Source organism: Molossus molossus, unplaced genomic scaffold (genome assembly GCF_014108415.1).
Source record: "Molossus molossus isolate mMolMol1 unplaced genomic scaffold, mMolMol1.p scaffold_m16_p_5, whole genome shotgun sequence".
Taxonomy (NCBI): Eukaryota; Metazoa; Chordata; class Mammalia; order Chiroptera; family Molossidae; genus Molossus; species Molossus molossus.
This window is the reverse complement of record NW_023425388.1, coordinates 111382672-111407183: the sequence shown is the minus strand read 5'-3', so window position 1 is coordinate 111407183 and position 24512 is coordinate 111382672. Positions and strand designations below refer to the sequence as shown.

Sequence of the window (24512 nt, the reverse complement as noted above, 5' to 3'; positions counted from 1 at the left end):
TTTCTATGTCTCTGGGTCTATTTTGTTCATCAGCCCACCTTGTTGATTATATTCCACAAATAAGTGAGATCATGTGGTATTTTCCTTTCTCTGCTTGGCTTGTTTTGCTTAGCATAATGCTCTCCAGGTCCCTCCATGTTGTCTCAAAGAATAAGAGATCTTTCTTTCTTACAGCTGCATAGTATTCCATTGTATATATGTACCACAGCGTTTTTATCCATTGTTTTAGTTTTCTTTACAAATTATCACAAACTAAATCACTTTAGACAGTTCTGGAGTATTGGGGGCGGGGGGAGGCGTTAATTCATTCTACAGAACTCAAACGAATAATCACTTTCATGCCTCTCTCCTAGCTTCTGGAGGTTGCTGATAATCCTTGGTGTTCCTTGGCTTATCGACCCATCACTCCAATCCCTGCCTCCATCATCATGTGGTATTCTCCTTGTTTGTCTGTCTCTGTGTCACTGGATTAGGACTAGTGCAATGTGCTCTCATCTTAACTTGATTACCTCTGCAGAGGCTCTATTTCTATGCACAGGTTTCAAGAGGGCTCTTTGGAATAAATAATTCAATATAAAATACATTGCATTATAAATTTTGGCAAATTTATAGCATAATTAAATGATCAAAAGTATTGATTATTGAATATCTGTCATCCTGGAGATTAGTTTCTAGTAATGACCTACCGGGTTCTTTATTTGTCCCAATATTTGTCTCCGTGACATGAATATATCATAAAAAACAGAATTATCAAAGTTTGTATGACCATGTCTAAGGAAAAAAGCCAACAAGATAAGCTAACAGAATACAAACTGAAATTAACCTTAATAGGCCGAGACACTTTTTTATTTAAATATGTTTTCATCGATTTTTTTTTTAGAGAGAGTGAGAAAGGGAAATGGGAGAGAAACATCAATTTGAAAACAAAACATCAATCAGCCATTCACGCATGCTCTGCCTCCCAGGTTGGAGCCCCTAACCGGGGCACATGCAATGACTGGGAAACAAACCTTCCACCACTTGGTGCACAGGAAGACAACTGAGCCACACTTTTAATTATAAGGCTGGGACACTTTAATAAAGAAAAGAGCTGATTTGACGTAAACATGGTAATCAGATTGTGTTCTTTATTGTCATTGAATGAGTTTTGGGGTGAGACCTCCCAGAGTAGCCCTAAGTAAGCAGGTAAGTTTCCAAAGAGAGCAAAAGATTTCCATTACAGGTGCTGTGAAGAGCAACCGTTTCATTGCAAGGATTTTTGTTTTTACTGGCTTTTTCTTGATCATGTGCCAAAGAAGTTAGTTTAAAACATAATAACATTTCTGCTAAGTCCATCCCTAAGGAGAAATCTGACAAGAGACTTGACTCAGGAACATATTGTTGCTGGTATCCTGTTCTTATCTAATGCTTCGCAGAGATGCAAGTCTTTCTCACTGTCTCTCTGCATTGATTCTTTCAAGGGAAGTTTATGGTCTTAGTGCGTGTTAAAACGTATAAACACAGTGGAAGTCTTGCAGTAATTTAACTCTAATAATGTTGAGGGCAGAAAGGAGGATTGGCATTGAAAACTTCAGTTGGCAAGACCCCCTTGGACACAAGCCAGGGCTTCAGTTGATAAAAAAGAAAAAGAAAAAAGAAAGCAAGTAAGCTTCAGTTGCTGGAAAGGGTCTTTCCCACCACTCTCATCTCCCCCCCTGCCCATCTCCCCCCACACCCAACTTCAGCCTGCTCTCATTTAATATTATATTTTTGTTCTGTTGAAATTCTTTGGGTTCCATTTCCCTTATCCCTTTTACTGGACTAAAGAACTGAGGTCAGGAAATAAAAGGTCATCTACCAAACACTAATATTACAATAATTTACCTAGTATGCAATAAAAAGACTGACTCCAGGGTAACTAAGATTAGGGTTTAATTCCCACAAATCCACTCTTAGTAATTAACATGCCAGCCCTGGCAGGGTAGCTCAGCTGGTTGGAGCGTTGTGCTGATACATCAAGGTTGCAGTTTGATCTCCTGTCAGGATATAAGAAGCAACTACTGAATGCATAAATAAGTGGAACAACAAATTGATCTCTCTTTCTCTCCCCCCACCCCTTCTTCTCTCTTAAAAAAATCAATAAAGCCTGGCTGGTGTGGCTCAGTGGTTGAGCGTTGACCCATGCATCAACAGGTCGCCAGTTCGATTCCTGGTCAGGGCACATGCCCCGGTTGTGGGCCCGATCCCCAGTGGGGAGCATGCAGGAGGCAGCCAATCAATATTCTCTCCATCGATGTTTCTCTCTCTCCCTCTTCCTTCCTCTCTCTCTCTAAAATCAATAAAGAAAAAAAATTTTTTTAATCAATAAAGTAATTAATATGCCAATAAATCTAATGCAATTAGGCCTTATTAACAGCATCATATTGACATTTCATTATATTATGCATGTATTAGACCAAATATTAAAAGGCAATTAATAACTCTAAGGAAGGTCATCTCAGTATAAGGAATCTGCAATCACGACAAATAGAAAATAGAAAGAAGGAAAGAAGAGTGTTCTGTCTTAGAAAATATTTAAGGAATAGTGTATAGCTACTTACAAAAACTTTTAAGGGTAACTGAATTAAAGTAAAAAATATATTCTCTTTTGAAACAAAGGATAAAACTAAGAAACAACAAAGGATGCCTTGTGGATATAAGTTTTATTTCGTAAAAACATACACTTAGCAGAAATGTTGCTTCTCTAGCAAGAACTGCTTTAAAATGTTATGAGTTTGGTCCTGGTCGGTTTGGCTCAGCAGTTGGAGCATCGGCCTGCGGACCAGAGAGTCCCAGGTTCGGTTCCGGCTAGGGGCATATACCAAAAAAAGAATAAAATGTTATGAGTTTGTGAGAATTAGAGTTCCCATAATGATAAATTAGCTTGTACTAGAATAAATCTCCCATAGAAAACAATAATAAATCTTGGAAAAATATTAAAATAACTCTTTGAAGACATTAGAGAGCAGTCCAAAGGAGATAGAAACCACAGGGGATTTGACCAGTTCAAGAAAGGAGTGAAAATAAGCGAGTGAGATCCCTGTTTCTACAGCTTTTCCTTTCCCCTCTGGGCATTTCCCAGGCTTCAGGGGCAGGGCAGGGAGATTCAAGAAGAACACTTCAGTCTGACTGACTTGTGATGACAGCAGAGAGTTTTCATGATGCCAGAGTGGTTGTACGTTGAGGGTGACCTCAGAAAGTGGGGTGACACAGAGGGAAGGACATTGATATCTATCTATAGACAGTTCTCAAATCCGTAACTGACCATACAGTTGAACTGTACATGGCGGGGGGAGACTCCAGAGATGCCAGCAGGTAGTAGCAGCTGAACGCCGTGCAGAGATTTCAACTGCTCTACGCTGCAAAAACATAGTGTCTGGAATCTGTGCACTAGAGGGGCTTGGTAAAACTTTTAGGCATTTGACTGACTGGCCTTAAAAAGTATAAATCAAAGACTCCAGATGTTAAATATGATCAGTCTTTAACAGCTTACCAAATAATAATGAATCATTTTCAAAGAATGAAGGCAGAATAACAATCTCTGCAACATACTATTTATAAAATCCTGTACACAATTTAAAAAAAAACAATATAGATCCTAAGAAACAGTCAAGTGTGACTCACTGTGAAGAAAACAAACAAACAAAAAAACACAAAACCAACCTGTAGGAAGAGAGTCCAAGGTGAAACCAATATTGTAATAGGGTAGAATAGGTATTATAAATATATTCAAGAATTTAAAGAACAGGATGGTTATAATGAATATGCAGATGTGGAGACTCAGCAGAGATATGGAAACTGAAAAGAAACAAATATAAATATTAGAACTGAAAAGTAACATCTGCAATGGTTTAACAGAAGATTGAAAGAAGGCTGGCAAATTTTGAAGAATGATTCATAAAAAGTATTCAATTTAAAAAGAAAACAAATTGGAAAAAAGTAAACAAAGTCTTGGTGACTTCTGAGGCAATATTACATAATTTAACATATATTTAGTTGAATTCACAGAAAAAAAAAGATAGAATGGATTAGGAAGGTAATTTAAAGAAATGTTGAAAGTTTCCCAAATTTGCTGAATAAAATGTTAACGTACATATCTATGATGCTTAGAAAACTCCAAATACAAAAAATATACACAGGAAACCACGCCTAGACTAAATACAGAAAAGCCAAGATAAAAAAAGGTCATCTTGCCCAGCTGGTGTGGCTCAGTGTTTGAGCATAGACCCATGCACCAAGATGTTGCTGGTTCAATTCCCGGTCAGGGCACAAGCCCAGGTTGTGGACCAGATCCCCAGGGGGGGCATGCAGGAGGTGGCCAGTCTATGTTCTCTCTCATGGATGTTTCTCTCTCTCTCTCTCTCTCTCTCTCTCTCTCTCTCTCCCCTCCCTCCTACTCTATCTGAACAAAAAATGAAAAAATGTCCTCAGGTGAGGATAAAAAAATAATAAAAACAAATATATCAAAAAAGTAAAAAGTTCATCTTAAAAGCAATACTGTGAATCCCATACATAAAAATGAAAGTCAAAACTCATGGTGAGAAAAAGATACCACTAAAAAACATTCATACAAAATAAAAAAATATTTTCAGGTAAAAAATAGCTGAGAACATTTGTTTCCAGCTATGATACAGTACAAAAAACACTAAAGGAAATTCTCCAAAGCTGAAGGGAAGTGACAATAGATAAAACTTTATCTACATGAAAAAACAAAGAGCACATAAAATTGTAAACATGCGGGTAAATATAAAAGCTCTATTTTTTCCTCTTCATATCCGTGAAAGACAACTGGCTACTTTAGGAAACATGATATTTTATTATGTAGTCTATAGCTTGTGTGCGTGTGAAACAGTAACATTGGCAATGATACCTGGGATGGAGGAACCAAAAAGTGCTGTTGCAAATTTATAATTTTATACAAGGAGGTACAGTATTAACTATAAGCAGATTGTGGTAATGTAAGAAAAAAAAACAGTAAAAAGAAATTAATGCAAAGAGAGATAAATAAGGAGCAACAGAGCAACCAGAAATGGAGTTGATACAAAAATAGCAAATTGGTCATCACCTGAAGTATTCAAGTTGAAATGATATGAGCTCAGGAACTTTAGAAAGACATACATGGGTTTCAATCATTGCACTTCCTCTCAAAACTTATGATTTGGGGTATATGACATACTTTCAGGTATTTTTCCTCCACAGCAATGTTTCACAAGACATACTTTGTTCTTGAATTTTTTGTCGTCTTTCCTGTGGACATGGTAGATGTTTGCATTCATGAGCCCAACTTCTCGATCGCTCTTATGAACTTAAAACAAAGCTACTAACGATATCGTATTTTGCTGTGGTGTGGACACCAACTTGTTTCATACTTTCAATATAACACTGTCTCTGTGTTTGGGTAATGTTCTGCTTAGTTATTACTGATGCATTTAAAAAAAATCTATTGTCAGAGGCATACTAACAAATGGCATACAGACCAAAGAAAACGGAAAATTCCAGACCTCCACTCCCTTAGCCCTTCCCCTTCCCACACTTCTCCCACGTGGAGCCCTGCCAAGGACTCCTCAGAACTTAATCTCATTTGCTCCTGTCCAGTTCCGATTGTTTATGAGGTCAAGGCCCTTAGCATTCCCCCAGCTCCTGGGCTCTCCCTGACCCGCACGGACGACCACCGACCTGCCCCCGTTGGTATAATAAGGATTTTGTGCCTCAGGAGGGCAATGAACAAGTGGCATTTTTCACCGAATGTCAGAAAACACAGGCCCCTGCTCCCCTCCGTCTTCCCAGGCCTCCCCCGAAGCCAGCTGGCCGGCCTCCTCCAGTCCTGCAGGAAGAGAACAGAAGGCCTGGGCCCCGCGCCCAGGGTTCCCAGCCCGGGCGTGTGGTGCGGACGGACGCGAGCGGACGGAGCCCTGGAGATCCTGAGGTTTCTCCTCGGCCTTTCGAGCTGCGGGAGCCCAGAGACCTTGCCCGGGGATCTGGAACCTGCCTGCCCCTGAGGAGCCGCCCCGTCACTTGCGCTTATCTCTGGCCCCCAGGGCAGGTTGGAGCGGGGACAGCTCGCTCCCGTTTTTCTGTAAGTGCCCCGCCCCTCGCGGGGTAGTTGACCCGACCCCAGGGGCGCCCCGCCTCCCGGACCCCGGGCCCGCGGGGTGCACCAGGCGGGGCGGAGCCCGCCCGGGGAGTGCCCGCCGCCTCGCGCCCGCGCACCCCACCCTCGCGCTCCAGGCTGGTTCTGCTGTAAACACCCTCCCCTTCCCCTGGCGGCCCCGCCTCTCCCTCCGCGGCGGGACCGACCGCGGGCCTGGCGGCGCGGGGGCCGAGCGGACGGCGGGCGAGGTGAGCGGGGCGCGCGGGCGCGGGCGCGGGCCGTATCCTCAGGTGGCTGCGAAGTTCCGGGGCGCCCGCCGCGAGCCGAGTCCAGCCCGGGCAGGTCGGGCCCTGGACCCAGCTGTCTGCCGGGGCGCCCACGGGCCCGGGCCGAAGGCGCTCCGGAGAGCTGGCTGGGCGCCCGGCCGCGGCCCCGCGTGGCGTCCCCTGCGGCGGGAAGGCGTCCTGCGCGGGGCCGCCCTGGCCACCCGCGCGCTGCTGTCCCGCGGGCCGTCCCCGGGCTGTGCCTGCCCGCGCTCCCCTCCGCGAGCGGGCGAGCGGGCGAGCGGGCGGCCGGGCGCAGGGCAGGGCGCGCGGCTGCAGGACTTCGCCCGCGGGAGGTCGGGCTGGCCGGGCAGACCCGTCTCACGTTAGGGACGCGGGCGCACGGGGGACGCGGTTCATTCCGGCGGTGCAAGCGTTGTTTCTGTAAGAAAACACTATCTATAGATATATTTATTACAGTACTTAGATTTTCCTTTCATTTACTTTCTGGTTTTGTTTATCTTCTCTTAGGATGTACAATTTAATTGAATTTTTAATTTATATTGCGCAATTGAAATGTAGCCAGTAAAACTATAATGCGGTAAGGTTGATTCCCCAACTACTTAAAAGGGTGTGGATTCAGTACTTTAAATTGGACATTGAGACAATTGTAATAAAAAGATAATCTCCACCTGTGTATCTTACGTCGTTATATTGAAACAGTAGGATCATTTCTGTTAAATTTGAGAAAGCCAAAACTGCTCATTACCACACTCGGACACTGTGTCTTTTATAGGCCAAGTAACATTAGGCAGAAGAGCACATTAGCGTTCTGATTAGCAAAAATGACAGAATTATTACTTTTTTACATATAATGTGATTGTATACCTTGAATGTCTAGAGGAAACAACTGAAAATCTCATAGAAAAAAAAATCAAAGAATTTAATAACCAGTGTCGAAACTGTAACTTACAGATCTCACTAGGTGTGATATTTATAAAGTAGAAAATACAGTAGAAAAATAAACCATTAAATTTGTCATGAACTAACACAAAGTTGAAAAACCTATTTAAAGATATAACACTCTAGGGACATATGAAAATATATTAAGTGTATATATGAGAGTGTGTAAGTACATATACAGTAAGTTTTTATACATAAAGATATCATTTCTCAAAAAATGTATAAATTAAGCTCCTAACAGAATATTTAGTTTTAAAGCAACTCTTTATCTCATGTGGAAAAACAGATACTTGTTGGGAAGATTTCAATTAAAAGAAAAATATACATATATCTGGAGACTTTACTACATAATAAAAGGTATTATAAAGCTATAGTGATTAAAAGGCAGTGGAAGAGGGAATAGATTTACTAACCAATACATCATTGAAACTGAAGAGACAAATTTAAGAATAGCCCTGGCCGGTTTGGCTCAGCGGTTAGAGCGTCGGCCTGCGGTCCAGAGAGACCTGGGTTGGGTTCCCGCTAAGGGCACGGACCTCGGTTGCAGTTTGTCCCCGGCCCTGGTTGGGTCCTGCGGGTGGCAGCCACTCGATGTATCCCTTTCACGTCGATGTTTCTCTCTCTCTCTTCCTCTCTCTCCCTCCCACTCTATCTAAACAAAGAATGGAAAAATGTCCTCTTGTGAGGATTAAAAAAAAAAAAGAATAAAAGAAAAGCTGATGTTTGATAAGCATATATTTTGAATCTCGGGTAGAGGTGAAATAACATTTATTAATCATGTTGGGCAATGAGGTATTTTTTGGGAAAACTAATAAAATTGGAACTTTTGTCCCCCCCTCGCCCCCCCCCCCCCCCCTTTGTGTGCTCAGTGGATTGAGCATGGATTGAGAGGTCCTGGTTGGATTCTTGGTTGGGGCACAGGTTGTAGGCTCCATCCCCAGTAGGGGGCATGCAGGAGGCAGCTGACCAATGTTTCTCTGTTACGTAGATATTTCTATCTCTCCCTTCCTCTCTCTCTAAAAAATCAATAGACATATTTTTAAAAATAAAAATATATATCTCTTAAAAAAAAAAGAAGTTTCCTTCACTCAACACAAATGTAATCCAAATGACTTATAAATTTAAATCTAAATTAAACCAAAAAATAAAAGATAAAAAATGTGTGTATATATATATTATGGAAATTAATAGGAAAAGCTAATTTTACTAATATACCTAGAACACTCATTAATGACTTTAAAAATTAATCCAATTGGAAGATTAAAAGAGTCACTTCAAAGCAAAATAATGCAAATGAGCAGTATGAAGACTCCCAGCCCACTAAGTGTCAGAAAAATGCAATTAAAATTGACAATTTTTGCTTGTTTTACTGATTTTGAAAATCTGATAATACTCAGTATTGTTGAGAGAAGTACACTCTGACAAACTCTTAGTGGAATGTATTGGTAAAATTATATATGGTGATGACAAATTTTTGAATATTACTTCAGTCAATGCAATTGATCAAGCTAAGTTTACAAATAAAAATCTATGTCAAAGATGATCACAGTAGGCTAATTGGTAATAACAAACTTGGAAAGAATTGTGTGACTATTAGGATTTGGTTATATAATTTCTAATACATCCTAAGGTGGAATTATATATAGTTTAAAACATTTGATAGCTCTAAATGTCTAACTTGGAAGTATGTCCAAAATATATAAGTTAAAACACAAAAAATAAAATAAGTTGAAACACAGGCAATATATATTTATATGTGTGTGCGTGTGTATATATACACACAGTAAAAACATTTTTGTAAATAAAGATGAATTATATTACATAGTTCTGTAATACATGCATGTTTATAAGGAAAAATGATGTAATAGGAAAAATCATAAAGCACTAAATAATAAAGACCTGAGAATTTAATTAATAATTTACACAGAATAATTTTTTTCTGGATAATTAGTTGTCATTCACTGTAGAAGAAATATGTTTTATTCTCAAAGCTTTCTATATTGTTCTTTTCATTTATTTTCTCTTTGAATGTCTTCTTTCAACTTCTTCTTTCCTCCTTCCTTAATATTAATTGCTATGATGTTTCTTGTAGGCATACAGTTGAAAAGTTTTGCCTGAGGGATTTCACAATGTTAACTTTAAAATTTTTTTTTTTTTTTTTTTTTTAGGGAGAGAAAAAGAAACATCGATTTGTTGTTCCACTTACTTATGCATTCATTGGTTGATTCTTGCATGTGCCCTGACCGGGGATCAAACTCAAAACACTGGCATATTGGGATGACACTCTAAGAAACTGAGTTACCCAGCCAGGGCCTGTTAATTTCTTTATAAACAGGAAATGCAGGACTGTTCATGTTTTGTATATATTTTAGCAGTATCTTACTAAAACTCACCTTTAACATATTCATTCTTAAGGATGAGAGAGAGAGATGCTATACTTTATTTATTTATTTTAAATTTTTCCATTGATTTTTATTTTTTTATTTTATTTTTAAAATTTATCTTTATTGTTGAATGTATTACAGATGTTCTTCATTTTTCCCCTATTGATCCCCTCCTCCCGACTCCTGCCCCCCTCCTGCCTTTTGCCACACTGTTGTCTGTGTCCATTGGTTGCGCATATATATATGAGTTCTTTGGTTTATCTCTTTCCACCCCCCAACCCCCCTTCCCTTTGAGGTTTGTCAGTCTAACAGCCAATTTGTACCTCTTTTTTTTTTTTTAGTATATTTATTTTATTTTATTTATTTATTTTAATTTTATTTTTGTTACAGATATTTCTCCTTTTTTACCCCATTGACACCCTCCTTCCCATCCCCCGCACCCCATCCCCGGCTTTGTTGTCCATGTCCTCTGGTTATGCGTACATGTATAAAAGTACTGTGATTTATTTCTTCCCTCCCCTCACCACCCCCTTTTCTGAGGGTTATCAGTCCGTACCCTACTTCCACGTCTCTCTGGGTCTACACTATTCCTCAGACTGTTATGTTCATTATATTCCACAAATAAGTGAGATCATGTGGTATTTGTCTTTTTCTGCTTGGTTTGTTTCGCTTAGGATAATACTTTCCAGGTCCCTCCATATTGTCTCAAAGGATAAGAGATCTTTCTTTTTTAAAGCTGCATAGTACTCCACTGTGTGTATGTACCACCACTTTTTTATCCATTCGTCTACTGAACAATTTGTACTTCTTAATCCCTTCACCTTTTTCACGCATTCCACCAACCCCCCTCCCATCTGGCAACCAACAAAATGTTCTCTGTATCTATGAGAATGCTTCTGTTCTGCCTGTTTTTTTGTTTGTTTTTTTCTTCAGGAAGACCATTCAACATTTCATATAATAATGGTTTGGTGGTGATGAACTCCTTTAGCTTTTCCTTGTCTAGGAAATTCTTTATATGGCCATCGATTCTAAATGACAGCTTTGCAGGATAAAGTAATCTTGGTTGTAGGTTCTTGCTTTCAATCATTCTGAATATTTCTTGCCACTCCCTTCTGTCCTGCAAAGTTTCTTTTGAGAAATCAGCTGACAGTCTTATGGGAACTCCCTTGTAGGTAACTAACCGCTTTTCTCTTGCTGTTTTTAAGATTCTCTCTTTGTCTTGAACCTTTTGCATTTTGATGGTGATGTGTCTTGGTGTGGGCCTCTTGGGCTTCATCTTGTCTGGGAGTCTCTGCGCTTCCTGGACTTGTATGTCTGTTTCCTTCACCAAGTTAGGGAAGTTTTCTGCCATTATTGTTTCAAACAGGTTTTCGATTTCTTGTTCTCTCTCTTCTCCTTCTGGCACCGCCAAGATGCGAATGTTGGTACGCTTGAAGTTGTCCCAGAGGCTCCTTACACTGTCCTCATTTTTTTTGGATTCTTTTTTCTTTTTGCTCTTCTGATTGAGTGTTTTTTGCTTTCTTATATTATAAATCGATGGTTTGTTCTTGGCTTTACCTACTCATCTCTGTATAAATCATTCTTTATTTCAGTTAGTGCCTCCTTCATTTCTGACTGGCCTTTTTATGCTCTTGAGGCCCTCCCTAAGTTCACTGAGGTTCTCACTAAGTTCATTGTTCATCCTATAAGCAGTGTTTTGAACTCTGCATCTGTTGGGTTGCTTATCTCCATTTTGCTTAGTTCTTTTCTTGGGGTTTTGTTCTGTTCTTTCATTTGGGACCTGTTTCTTTGTCTCCTCATTTTGGCTGCCTCCCTGTGTTTGTTTCTGTGTATGACTTAACGAGAGGTATGTGTCTAGCTGAGACCAGATGCTGCTTGTTTGAAAGAATTTAGGAAATCCTGAAACAGGATCCAAGACAGGCTAACCCTAGGGTTAAGCAACTGGCAACAGCTTGGGTGGGCCTGAAAGTTGGCCGGGGCGGGGCCTCAGGGAGTCACCAGGGCGGGGCTACCAGTGTGAGCCAGGTTGCTGGAGTCCCAGATATGGCGACTGTCTGCTGCCCCAGGGAAGGGCTCACCAAAGGAACAAAGGCCTCTTACAGCACGTCTGTCCCGGAGAAAGCCCCCTCTCCACCCCTCGCTCCAGTGCCAAACAGCTCAGTTCTTCCCCGTATGTCTCTGGTGTCTTTCACACTGCCTCCCCCACACTGGAGCCTGGAGGGTGCGAGTCTGAGTAAGTGTGTGCGCGGGCCCTTTAAGGAGCTGCCTGGGGCTCCAGCCGCCTCAGCCCCCCTGAGCCTCAGTTCCCTCTGGTTTTTCCAGCCAGAAGTGATGGGGATTCTCTTCCTGGCACTGGAACCCTGAGCGGGGCATCTGGTGTGGGACGGGGACCCCTCCCTCCTCAGGAAGGACCTTCCCAGCCAAGGTGTCGCTCTGATTTTTATCCGCCACACGTGAGTCTGGGACCAGCCTGTCCCCCTCTGCCCTCCTACCAGTCTCGATGTGGCTGCTGCTTTAATTCCGTAGTCGTAGGACTTCCATCCAGCTCATGTCAGGCGGTTTTGAATGATGGTTGTGCTGTAGTTTAGTTGTAACTTTGATGTGGTTGTGGGAGGAGGTGATACCGCATTTACCTCCCCGCCATCCTGACCGGAAGTCCAGAGATGCTATACTTTAAAAAGTTCTTATTCCATTCATATAAGCAACACCAAAAGAAAATTTCAAAACTAGCAAACAACGCTGGCCGGCATGGCTCAGTGTTCAGAGTGTCAGCCTGTACGCCCTAGGGCCACAGGTTTGATTCCCCATCAGGAGCATGTACCTGGGTTGCAGGTTCAATCCCCAGTCCCAGTCAGGGCACATGTGGGAGGCAACCAGTTGATGTGTGTCTCTCACATTGATGTCTCTCTCTCTGTCCCCTTCCCCTCCTCCATCCACCCTCTCTAAAAATCAATGGAAAAAATATCCTCTGATGAGGATTAACAACAACAAAAATCTAGCAAACAAAAAAGGACAAATGACTGTCAATTCTCAGAAACGGAGATGCAAATGACTTGTAAATTAAATTTACTGGGGTGACATTGATTAGTAAGATCATATAGGTTTCAAGTATACAATTCTATGATACATGATGTGTATATTGCATAGTGTGCCCACCACCCAAAGTCAGATCTTCTGTTACCTTATATGTGACACCCTACCTTTCCTCTGGTAACCACCACACTTGTCTGTCTGTGTCTCTGAGTTTCAGTTTTATATCCCACATATAAGTGATATCATATGGTTCTCATCTTTTTCTGACTGACTGATTTCACATAGCGCCATCATCTCAAGGTCCATCCATGTTGTTGCAAATGGCAGTTCTTCATCTTTTCTTGTGGCTGAGTAGTATTCCATCGTGTATGTGTCCCACATCTTCTTTATCCAATCCTCTATCAAAGGGCACTTTGGTAGTTTCGTGTCTGGGCCACCATGAGTAATGCTGGAATGAACATAGGGGTGCATACATCTTTGTGAATACATGTTTTCGACTTTTCCAGGTAGATACCTAGGAGAGCACTTGCTGAGGCAAATGGTAACTCTATTCTTAATTTTTTGAGGAAACACCAGCCTCTCTTCCACAGTGGCTGTACCCAGTCCATGTTCTCACCAGCAGTGAATTAAGGTTCCCTTTCTCCACAACCTCTCCAACACTTGTTACTCCCTGTCTTCTTAATAATAGCCATTCTAACAGGTTGTGAGGTGGTATTTCACTGTAATTTCCCTAATAGTGAAGTGGAACAACTCTTCATATGTCTGTTGACCATTTGTATGTCTTTTGGGGAGAAGTGTTTGTTCAGGTCCTCTGCTCATTTTTTAAAATTATTTTTGTTATAGATGTTTCTCCTTCCCCCCCCCCCCCGACACTCTCCTCACGATCTCCCTCCTCCCCCAGCATTGTTGTCTGTGTCCATTGGTTATGCATATGTGCATATAAGTTCTTTCGTTTATCTCATCCCTCTCCCCCATCCCCCTCCTCTGAGGTTGTCAGTCTGAATCATACTCCTTTCTATGTCTCTGGGTCTGTTTTGTTCATCACCTTATTTAGCTTATTATATTGCACAAATAAGTAAGATCATAAGGTATTTGTCTTTCTCTGAATGGCTTATTTTGTTTAGGATAATACTCTTCAGGTCCCTGCATGTTGTCTCAAAGGATAAGATATCCCTCTTTCTTAGAACTGCATAGTATTCTATTGTGTAAATGTACCACAGCTTTTTTATTCACTCATCAATTGATGAACACTGGAGCTGTTTATAGATCTTAGCTATTGTAAATAGTGCTGCTATGAACATGGGGGAATATATATTCTTTCTGATTGGTGTTTTAGGCTTCTTAGGATATATTCCTAGAAGTGGGATCACTGGGTCAAATGGCAGATCAATTTTTAATTTTTTGAGATAACACCATATTGTTTTCCATAGTGGCTGCACCAGTCTGCATTCCCACCAACAGTGTACTGGAGTCCCCTTTTCTCCACACCCTCGCCAACACTTGTTTGATGATTTGTTGATGGCGGCCATTCTGGCAGGTGTGAGGTGATACCTCAGAGTCGTTTTAATTTGCATCTCTCTAATGATTAGTGACATTGAGCCTTTCTTCATATGTCTCTTGGCCCTTTGTATGTCCTTTTTGGAGAGGTGTCTATTTAGGTCCTCTGCCCATTTTTAATTGGATTATTTGTCTTCCTTTTGTTGAGTTGTATGTGTACTCTATATATTTTGGAATTAACCCCTTATATGATGTATCATTGGCAATTATGCTCTCCCATAGAGTGGGTTGCCTTTCCATTTTGATGATTGTATCTATTGCTGTGCAGAAGCTTTTTAGTTTGATGTAGTCCCATGTGTTCATTTTCTCCTTTGTTTCTGTTGCCTTAGGTGATATAACAGTGAAAATTCTGCTGCGTATGATGTCTGAAATTTTGTTGCCTACAGTTTCTTCTAGGGTTTTTATGGATTCATGAGTCACATTTGAGTCTTTTATCCATTTTGAGGTTGTTCTTGCGTATAGTATAAGTTGACGTTCTAGTTTCATTTTTTTTTTTTTTGTGGGTTTTTTTTGCATTAGCTGTCCAATTTTCCGAACACCATTTATTAAAGAGGCTGTCTTTACTCCATTGTATGCTCTTGCCACCTTTGTAAACTATTAATTGAGCATAATGTCTTTAGTCAATTTCTGGGTTCTCTGTTTTGTTCCATTGATCTATATGCCTGTTCTTGTGCCAGTACCAGGCTGTTTTGGTTACAGTCGCTTTGTAGTATAACCTGATATCTGGTATATCTGGTAATGTGATCCCTCCTACTTAGTTCTTCTTTTTTAAGATTGCTGTGGCTATTCAGAGTCTTTTTTAATTCCATATAAACTTTTGAATGTTTATTCTAGTTCCATGAAATATGTAGTTGATATTTTTATGGGGATTGCATGAATCTGTAGATTGCTTTGGGTAGTATGGACATTTTAATGTTAGTTCTTCCAATCCATTAACAAGTTATATGCCTCTACATTTTTATAGCTTCCTCTATTTCTTTTTTCAATGTCCAGTAGTTTTCTGTGACGAGGTCCTTTACTTCTTTGGTTAAGTTTATTCCTAGTATCTTAATTTTTTGTTGCAATGGTGAATGGTATTGTTTTTTTAGTTTCTCTTTTTGTGTGTTCATTACTCGTGTATAAAAATACCAGTGATTTCTGGATGTTAATTTTGTATCCCGCTTCCTTGCTGAATTCATTTACTAGCTCTAGTACATTTTTGATGGGGTCTTTATGGTTTTCTACGTACAACATCATGTCATATGCGAATAATGACAATTTCACTTTTTCCTCTGCAGTTTGGATCCCTTCTGTTTTTTCTTCTTGTCTGATTGCTGTGTCTAAGACTTACAATACTATGTTAAATAAGAGTGGCGAAAGTTGATATCCCTGTCTTGTTCCTGTTCTTAAGGGAAATGCTTTTAGTTGTTGCCCATTGAGTATGATGTTGGCTGTAGGTCTGTCATAAATGGCCTTTATTATGTTGAGATATGATCCTTCTATTCCCACCTTGCTGAGCGTTTTTATCAGAAATGGATGCTGGATTCTGTCAAATGCTTTGTTAGCATCTGTTGATATGATCACATGATTTTTATCTTTCATTTTGTTTATGTGGTGCATCACATTTATTGATTTGTGAATATTGTACCAGCCCTGCATCCCTGGGATAAATCCCACTTGGTCATGGTGTATAATTTTTTTTTTTTTAATATATTGCTGGATTTGATTTGTTGAGATTTTGTTGAGGATTTCAGCATCTGCGTTCATCAGGGATATTGGCCTGTAATTTTCTTTCTTTGTACTGTCTTTATCTAGTTTTGGGGTTTGGATTATGCTGGCCTCATAAAAAGAGCTTGGAAGTTTTCCTTTCTCTTGAGCTTTTTGGAATAGTTTGAGGAAAATAGGTGATAGTTCTTTGAATGTTTGGTAAAACTTCCCTGTGTAGCCATTTGCACTGGGGCTTTTGTTTGCTCAGATTTTATTGATTACTTATTCTATTTCCTTAATTGTTATTGGTCAGTTTAGGTTTTCTGCCTCATCCCAATTGAGTTTTAGAATAGTATATGATGCTAAGAATTTGTCCACTTCACCTAGGTTGTTGCATATAATTGTTGACATATAATTGTTAATAGTATTTTCTTTTTTTTTTTTTATCTTCACCCAAGGACATTTTTTGATATTTTGTTCAGACAGAGTGGGAGGGAGAGAGAAGAAGAGAGAGAGATAAACATCGATGTGAAAGGGACATACCGAGTGGTGGCCACCCGCATGACCCAACCAGGACCGGGGACAAACTGCAACCGAGGTCCGTGCCCTTAGCAGGAACCGAACCCAGGTCTCTCTGGACTGCAGGCCGACGCTCTAACCGCTGAGCCATATTGGCCAGGGCCATAGTATTTTCTTACAGTCATTTGTATTTCTGTGGCATCTATTGTTAGTTCACCTCTTTTGTTTCTGATTTTATTAATTTGCATTCTCTTTATTCCTTTCTTGGTGAGTGTGGGTAAAGGCTGATAAATCTTGTTTATCTTTTCTAAGAACCAGCTCTTGGTTTCATTCATCTTTTGCATTGTTCAGTGGTTCTCACCCTTCCTAATGCCGACCCTTAATACAGCTCCTCCTGTTGTCTGAGGGCGCATTGCACGTGGGCGGACCCGCCTGGAGACAGACAGAGGGCGGGGTCTCAGCTTCTGCTGCAGGTGCCTTGACAGCACCACTGCTGTGCACTGCTCCGCGTTGACACAGTGGGGTCCACTGGTCCTACGGTGCAGGGTGCACTGGGGGACTCAGGTCGCCGGGCCCTAGCCGCTCCCCGCTGCCTCCTGCCAGGGAAGACCAGGGAGGAGAAGCTCCCTGACAGCCGCTTCCCTCAGCACCAGCTGCTCCCCATCCACAGCGCTGGACCCTCTGCCCCATGTTTCTGCACTGCTTAGACTGCTGGTCCACACTCATGTCCACTCACACTCTCACACTCGCTCACACTCTCACACACTCACCCTCGCTGGGTCCTGCACGTCCTTATCTTTTATTTCTCCCAATCTGTTTTTTACTTTGAAGACTCATGGGACACCTATAACTAACTTCAGCTCCAGAGGTGAGTGGAAGTGGTCTGACCCAGGCAGTCACTTGAGCTAGGAGTCTACATCCTGGCGCATGGCATGGTGACGTTCAGAGTCAACTGAGCATCTGCATTGATTACTCACATGTACTCTACCTGAATAACACAATGACCGTGCTCTATACTCTGATAAACAGGATGACACATTGGAAAGAACATGGACTTTGGGGTTAGAAGTACTTAAGTTTAACTAGGTGGGTCATTTACATATTAGAGAGATGCTGTTGTAATTAAAGACGATACATGAAAAGTGCTCAACCCTTTGACATGTGATAAGCAGTCAGTAAGTTATAGTCTTCTTGTTCTCCTTGTTATTAGTCATCACCCAGAACTCAGAAACATGAAATACTGGAATTCCTTTCTCTGATAACCTTTTTTCTTTCTGACTGAATGAATGAAATTTCTCCCCACCCTCACCCCTGGTTTCAAATCACATCACATCTTCCAGCTTACTTCTCTGAGTTATTCTCAAATGTTCACACGCACACATATCTTTGACTTAAATGTTTACCATGTCTTCTTTTGTCCTCTTCTTAAACAGGACATGTCCCGATTTGATCATTTGATTCCTCCCCTCCCCCATCCCCACCATTTCCCTCATTATCTTCCTCTCTACTTCAGTCCGTAACGTTGCCACCGACTTGGTTACCCTGGCCTGAGACTGAGACCTCTCTTTGACTCCTGTATTTTCTTTAGCATGTCAGTAGGCTCTGCTTCTAACTCGCGTCATGCGTCTGACCACATCTGGTGTTACCTCCCCCCCTGGGAACTGCTGCCGCCCCTCATCCCTGCTTTCTGCCTGTGCCCTTGTTCCCTCAAGGTCAAGCAAGCGTCAGGTCTGCTCACTCCACTGCGGTTCACCAAATTCCAGACATTCTGCCACGGCCTTTGGGTATGATCAGACCTCTGTCTCCTTTCCTTACCTCGGATTTTTTAATTCATTTTGTCCCAGCGCACCTGACCTCCTTCTCTCCCTTGAGTATTCCATGCTCAGGGTTACACCAATGCCTTTGCCCTTACTTTTCTGTCTTTCTGGAACTCTCGTCCTACAGTTTTGGTGTAGTGTCACCTTTCATAATTCAAATAGCTCAAAGGTCACCTCCGGAGGGAGGGGTTATCCTGACTTTCATGTTTTTCTTAAGCTTTGTACTGTCTTCATAACTGTACTATCTAAACTTAATTGTAAATATTTGTTGACATGTTTTTAACTCTCATTCCACTAGAATATAATGTCCAGCAGTGTGTCCATCTGGTTTACTGCTATATTTTCAACATCTGTAATAGTGCCTGGTACATAATAAATGCTCAGCAAATATTTGTTGAATTAATGAAGGAATGAATGAAGGGTAACTGGAGGGTGAAAGAATCACAGAATGTGTTACATGTATCACTAAGTAATAATAGTAACCTTTTTTAAGGTATAAAATGTTTTATTTTTCAGGATTAATTGGAATTCTTCGAAATGTCAGGTAAGTTTTTCTGAATAAGTTTTAATATGCTTTATTTTCAAATGTGAATTGTGTGATTGCTTTCCTTAAAAATTGGAGTTTATGCCCGGCTGATGTGGCTCATTGGTCAAACATCGACCCAGGCACCAAGAAGTCGTCAGTTCGATTCCTGGTCAGGACACATGCCCAGGTTGTGGGCCCAATACCCAGTGGGGGGCATGCAGGAGGTGGCCAGTTGAAATTCTCTCTCATCAATGTTTCTCTCTCTCCCTCTCCTTCTAAAAATCAAAAAAGATGAAGGAATTAAGAAGTACAAATTGGTTGTTAGACTAATGAACCTCAAATGGAAGGGGGGAGGGAGGACGGGATGAGATAACCCAAAGAACTTCTCTGCATATATGCGTAGCCAGTGGACACTGACAATAGTGTGGGGAAGGCAGGAGGGGGCCGGGATTGGGGAGGAGGGGGGTCAATGGGGAAAAAAGGGGGGACATCTGTAATACATTCAACAATAAAGATGAGTTAAAAAAATAAAAAAATATTGGAGTTTATTTCATTTTGAAATTTTTATTAGTCTTTGCATAACATATATTCATGTATATATACTTTTTATACTTATGAACATTCCTTTCTATCTTTAACAAAAAGGATTAAAATGGATTTATATGAGCACATATATACTGAAAGGTCCCTAAAACATGTGGGGAAATTTGGGTAAAGGAAAAATATGGGCAGGAAAGGAAGTCTGCAAAGAGAGGTCGTAGTAATAAAAAGCGTGTCATGGCATTGACGAGCCCCTGCATCGTCAGGCAGCGCAGGAGGTGGTCTCAGGAGAGAGACGCCGCAGTTACGGGGTGTGTGTGTGTGTGTTTTAGATAAAGTCAATCCGTTCAGAGATTCAGAACTTTTCCTTATGGTGAATCCAAGGAGAACTGCTCTGCTTTCAACAGGAGGACACGTTACAACATCACGAAAAGTGATTTCCATGCCTCCTTGAAGCAGTTGTGGTGCCGGGTCCTTAGGAGAGCGGCGCGGGGTGCGAGTCCCTGGAGAGGCCGACTGACCCACTCGGAGCGTGCAGGGCGCTGGCCTGTGGGCCGTTTAGTGGTCACTGCTCCGTTTCGAACCTCCTAAGCATTTATCATGTTACGTTTTGAGTTAAGTTAAACACAGGCATTTTTCAAAATGGGTTCAGGGGAAAATCCGATTTACCCCATATCTGACTGTATGTGTTAGGAAACGAGTTTCCGACACCGGGGAAGGGGTTTATGAAGGTAGGGGTCAGCCTGGGGTTCCCTGAGCCGCAGCCCCGAAGCTTGTCGCCTTGAGCATTGCTCAGTGGTTTCCCGTTTCCTTTCTTCATCCACATTCAGCCTGAAAATTCATCAAATATATTAATAGGTCGATGTCTACTATACATAATGAATTATGTTTTTGGTATGAAATATGAGTGTATTTCATATTGATTAAATGCATTGGTGCATCCAACAAGCAAAAAAATGAATCTATTCTGTTACAGCATCATTTCCGTTGTAAATCATGTCCCCTCTCCCCCCAAATGTGTAGCTCCCACAGCCCCTGCGCCACCTGCAAATGAAATGGAAAGTGAATGGAAGTCACCTGCTCCGAGGCCTGCGGAGCCCCCTGACTACAACTCCCACTTTGTGCCAGGTAGGTCAGTGTCCAGAGAGGATCATCCCCCTCTCTCGACAGCCATGTACTAGTGAAGATTGTTTTTAAAAGTAATTAGTGAGCCCTGGCCGGTTAGAGCTTCAGCCCACGGAACAATGAGTCATGGGTCCGATTCTGGTCAAGGGCATGTGCCTTGGTTGCGGTTGGTCCCCAGCCCTGGTTGGGTCGTGAGGGAGGCCACCAGTGGATGTGACTCTCTCACATCGATGTTTCTCTCCCTCCCTCTCTCTCCCCCCACCCCCCTCCCACTCTATCTGACGATAAATAGAAAAGCAAGGATTTTAAAAAGTAATTAATGAATTGATAAATATTGAGTGCCCAGAGGGTGCCAATAGGTTACTAGGTGTCAGTTAAGACCCTGCCTGCCCCGGGTTTGTAGGCTCCCGCGGAAGGACGCCGACGGCCTTCTCTTTGCTGGACTGTGGGAATGTGGGGAGACAGTAGGAGGACACAGAGCTCAGCAGCTGGCCAGGGATCTGGGGCAGCCCTAGCTGAGGAAGTCACATTTTGCTGGCAGGATAGTTTCTCGGCCAAACAAAAGGGAAGGGGACCGCGGCCGGCGGAAGAACACGGTGTCCGAAAGCACAGGTCAGGAAGGTCTGGTAAGAAGCGTGCGCGGGACAGACGGCCAGAGGAGGTGGAAGGCCCTGCAGCTGCTGGAGGAGCTCGTAGTTCTGCAGATACTCGCCGGAGTCTGAGTGCACTGCAGGTGGTGCCTCGGGGCTCCGGGGCATGGATGCTCGCTGCGTCTGAGGTCTGAGTCAGTCCAAGTCTTTCTAGAAAGTGTGCAATGAGGAAAGTTCTTCAATTACAAATATACCTCTAAGGAAATAGTTTTCATCAGGATTATATTCAAATGCATTTGAATGAGTTAGAAAGTGATAGGTAAGGGGATAGCAGTATTTCTTCAGATACATATTTATGTTTATTTAAATGTGGAAACCATTGAGTTAGGCTGTGAAAGGGCAGGAGAAACCCGGGTGTCCACAGGATGACGGCAGAGACCGTGTCCCGGCCTTAGAGTATGACCCATGCAGCTCACGTAGCCTTTGCGCCCCCCCCCCGCCCCCGTGTTTTCTGAAAACAACAAGGCTTTCTTTCCCACGTGTCCCATCGAGTGGGTCTGATCCGGTATAACTCCCCTTAACTGCCTCGACCCTGCTGAGTGCCAAGGTTTTGCCAATCCCAAATTATAATCTTGCTGTATCTGATCACTTCTCTCTATTTTATTTTTTTATTTCAGGGACTAGCGACACGATCTACATAGTCAATCTTACTGTCACCAGTCACTCTATCTGAGCACCTAAGTTCCACTAGAACAGAAGTTCCACCATTCCTAAGACATTCTGGGCATCTGGGAAAATGTTTATTCCTGAGTGAATAAAAAAATTAGCAAGAGTGTAGTAGACCTCCTTCAAATTAAATGGCTAGATAAGTTGAAAAATACTATGATGCAGAGCATACAACTAATGAATTTTGTTATGAACTAGTAACAAAAATTTTCTGCCACCACCACCTAGTGGCTGAACTCTGTACTTTCTTATGGTGACAAGATTGGATCCCAGTGATTCACATTAAGGAATTTGAAATACTGTACTTGAAATATTTGGCTTTAATTAATTTATTTAAATTAAATTATACAATTTTCATTTGTATTATGGTACTGGATACATATTCTTTCCCAAAATTAATTTGTCCAAATATGTTTAAAAGAATACTTGATAAAGAAACCTTTGTTATACATAATCTGCTTAAAGAGAAAACGACATAATTTCTTGAAATAAAAAAAAAGATGATAAGATTCAAAATTACTAATAAAAACACACAGATTCCACAAGGCAACATTTCTCACACTAATATTGGTAGGACAGTGCTCCATAACAGACTTCTTTCTTTTTCCACATAGTTACCTTTTAATTTTTTTTTTATGCTAAGAACACTTCAGATCTGCTCTGTTAGCAAATTTTAAGTATATGATACGGTATTATTAACTGCAGTCACCAGGGTCAGAACTTATTCACCATTTGTTTAACTTTAAATAGTTTTTTTATTTTTTATTTACCATTGATATACAATATTACATTAGTTTCAGGTGTACAACCGAGCCGTTAGACATTACATACCTTCCTAAGTGATCATTCGATAAATCTAGTGTTCATCTGACACATACATAGTTACTGCAATATTACTGACTATAGTTCCTGTGCTGTACTTGACATCCTTGTGACTGTTGTATAGCTACCAATTTGTACCTTTTTCTATTTTAAATATGTTTTTATTGACTTTAGAGAGAGAGGAAGGGAGAGAGGAAGAGAGAGAGAAACATCGATTGCCTGCCTCCTGTGCACCCCATACGGGGGATTGGGCTGTAACCCTGGCATATGCCCTGACTGGGAATTGAGCCAGTAACCTCTGGACTCTCAACCGACTGAGGCACACTGGCCAGGACCCAATCTGTATTTCTTAATCCCTTCACCATTTTCACCCATCCCCCCAAGTCCCCTCCCACCCAACAACCATCAAAATGTTCTCTGAATCTGTTGGTCTATTTCTGTCCTTATTTATTTTGTTTTTAGATTCCACATTTAAGTGAAATCACATGGCATTTATTTTCCTCTGTCTGACTTATTTTGTTACTGACTGGAGTTACTTGTTGGGATCTCAGTTCTTGTCCTTGGCACAGAAAATAATTTAAGGCCAACAAAACCAAAAATAAAGCAAAGTGGGATTTGTTAAAGATACACTCCAGGCACGGTGCAGGCCAGTCAACAGAGACAGTGGCTCTGAACTCCATGGATTATTTGGTTTAAAAGAGGAATTTTTCTGGGTGGAGACTTCATTTGCATATAGGGATGATAGACAGAAAATGGTTATATAACTATATTTCTTCTGCACATGCCCTTACCCATAATGCATATAGAAAAACCCACTGGGGGTGGGGGGTTGTCAAAGCTGTAGCGCAAATTTTATTATAATTAGCCTGGGGCCCTCGTAAGGTCGCACTGAGGCTATGCTGTTTTCCTCTGTGCTTGCGGGAGAACCTGCCCCCTGGCGGTCGGCTTCAGGAACTGCTGGCTGCAGGGCCGCCCGTAGAGAGGCCGCTGAAGGCGGTGTTGGTCCAGCCCGTTAGGACCGCAGGGCAGGCCCCACGCAGCCGCTCACGTCTAATTTCTTACCTAACATTTTCCCCCTCGAGTTAGGGGAACCCAATTCTGTGGGGTCTTTTGGCGAAGACCCCTCTGGCTGCTTCAGCTGATGCGAGTCTCCGTGGGCGTAGGGTTCCCGTGGTTGCTGGCTGTGGGCCGAGGGAGGGGCTGCTGCTGTCCGGGGCCCAGAATGAGGGTCTGTCGTGTGGTTGTGCTTGGGACCCTCCAGACAGCCCTTCGGAGCTGTGTGGCGGCTATGTGAGAAGTGGTGAATTTGTGGAATAAATGGAGTAACATGGGCCAAATGTTAGCAGCAGCATGAAGATAATTATGGGCGTAGCAAAGGGAAGGGGGGGCAGGGTTTGGTACTCCAGCGAGTCCCCAGCAGTCTGCATGCTGCTTGCCCTCAAGGGTACCTTGTAGGCTCTGGTACCTGCCCTGACTTACTGATGTGAAGGCAACATTCTTCCTGCAGGTAGGAACAGGTACCACTCTCTGTCGGGAGGTCAAGAGCCCTTCTGTTCTGAAGGGCGACATGGGCTAATCAATGGAGTGAAATATTAAATTGATTTCAAACCCCACAAATGTATCTAGTTTGTAAAACATTGTATATAATAATGTTTCCCAAACTTAGTTGTTGATAAGAATTAAAGAATTCACTATATTTATATTAGACAAAATATAATTTAAGACAGAAATTGTTACTAGAACCCCAGCCAAGTGGCTTGGTTGGAGCATCACCCATACCCCAAAAGGTTGTGGGTTTGATTCCTGGTCAGGGCACATACCTAGGTTGTGAGTTTCATCCCCAGTCAGGGTG

General features: G+C 41.9%; 1 protein-coding gene and 1 long non-coding RNA gene across 8 annotated transcripts in view; one reads left to right on the top strand and one right to left on the bottom strand.

The window, feature by feature from the left end:
* Positions 1 to 1865: 1865 nt before the first annotated feature.
* On the bottom strand, positions 1866 to 6147 carry LOC118617739. Its single transcript, XR_004956848.1, has 4 exons — positions 5695 to 6147; positions 5084 to 5265; positions 3682 to 3816; positions 1866 to 2015 (listed from the first exon to the last, which is right to left on the bottom strand). It is a non-coding gene; the product is annotated as an uncharacterized LOC118617739 (long non-coding RNA).
* A 158-nt stretch (positions 6148 to 6305) lies between these two features.
* The window catches only part of PLSCR4 (phospholipid scramblase 4), a 41710-nt gene continuing 23503 nt past the window's right edge, over positions 6306 to 24512 (top strand). For 3 of the 7 annotated variants that reach the window (XR_004956812.1, XR_004956813.1, XM_036243040.1), the window contains exons 1-3: positions 6306 to 6357; positions 18848 to 18875; positions 20421 to 20525. Coding sequence is in view for 5 of the 7 variants with exons in the window: in XM_036243040.1 (XP_036098933.1) it covers positions 18869 to 18875; positions 20421 to 20525 (112 nt within the window). In the remaining 2 variants the exon portion in view is untranslated. Of the gene's footprint in view, positions 6358 to 6760; positions 6817 to 18226; positions 18382 to 18847; positions 18876 to 19855; positions 20012 to 20420; positions 20526 to 24512 lie in introns of those variants that run through there. The other 4 variants (XM_036243044.1, XM_036243043.1, XM_036243042.1 and 1 more) reach the window with 4 other exon arrangements.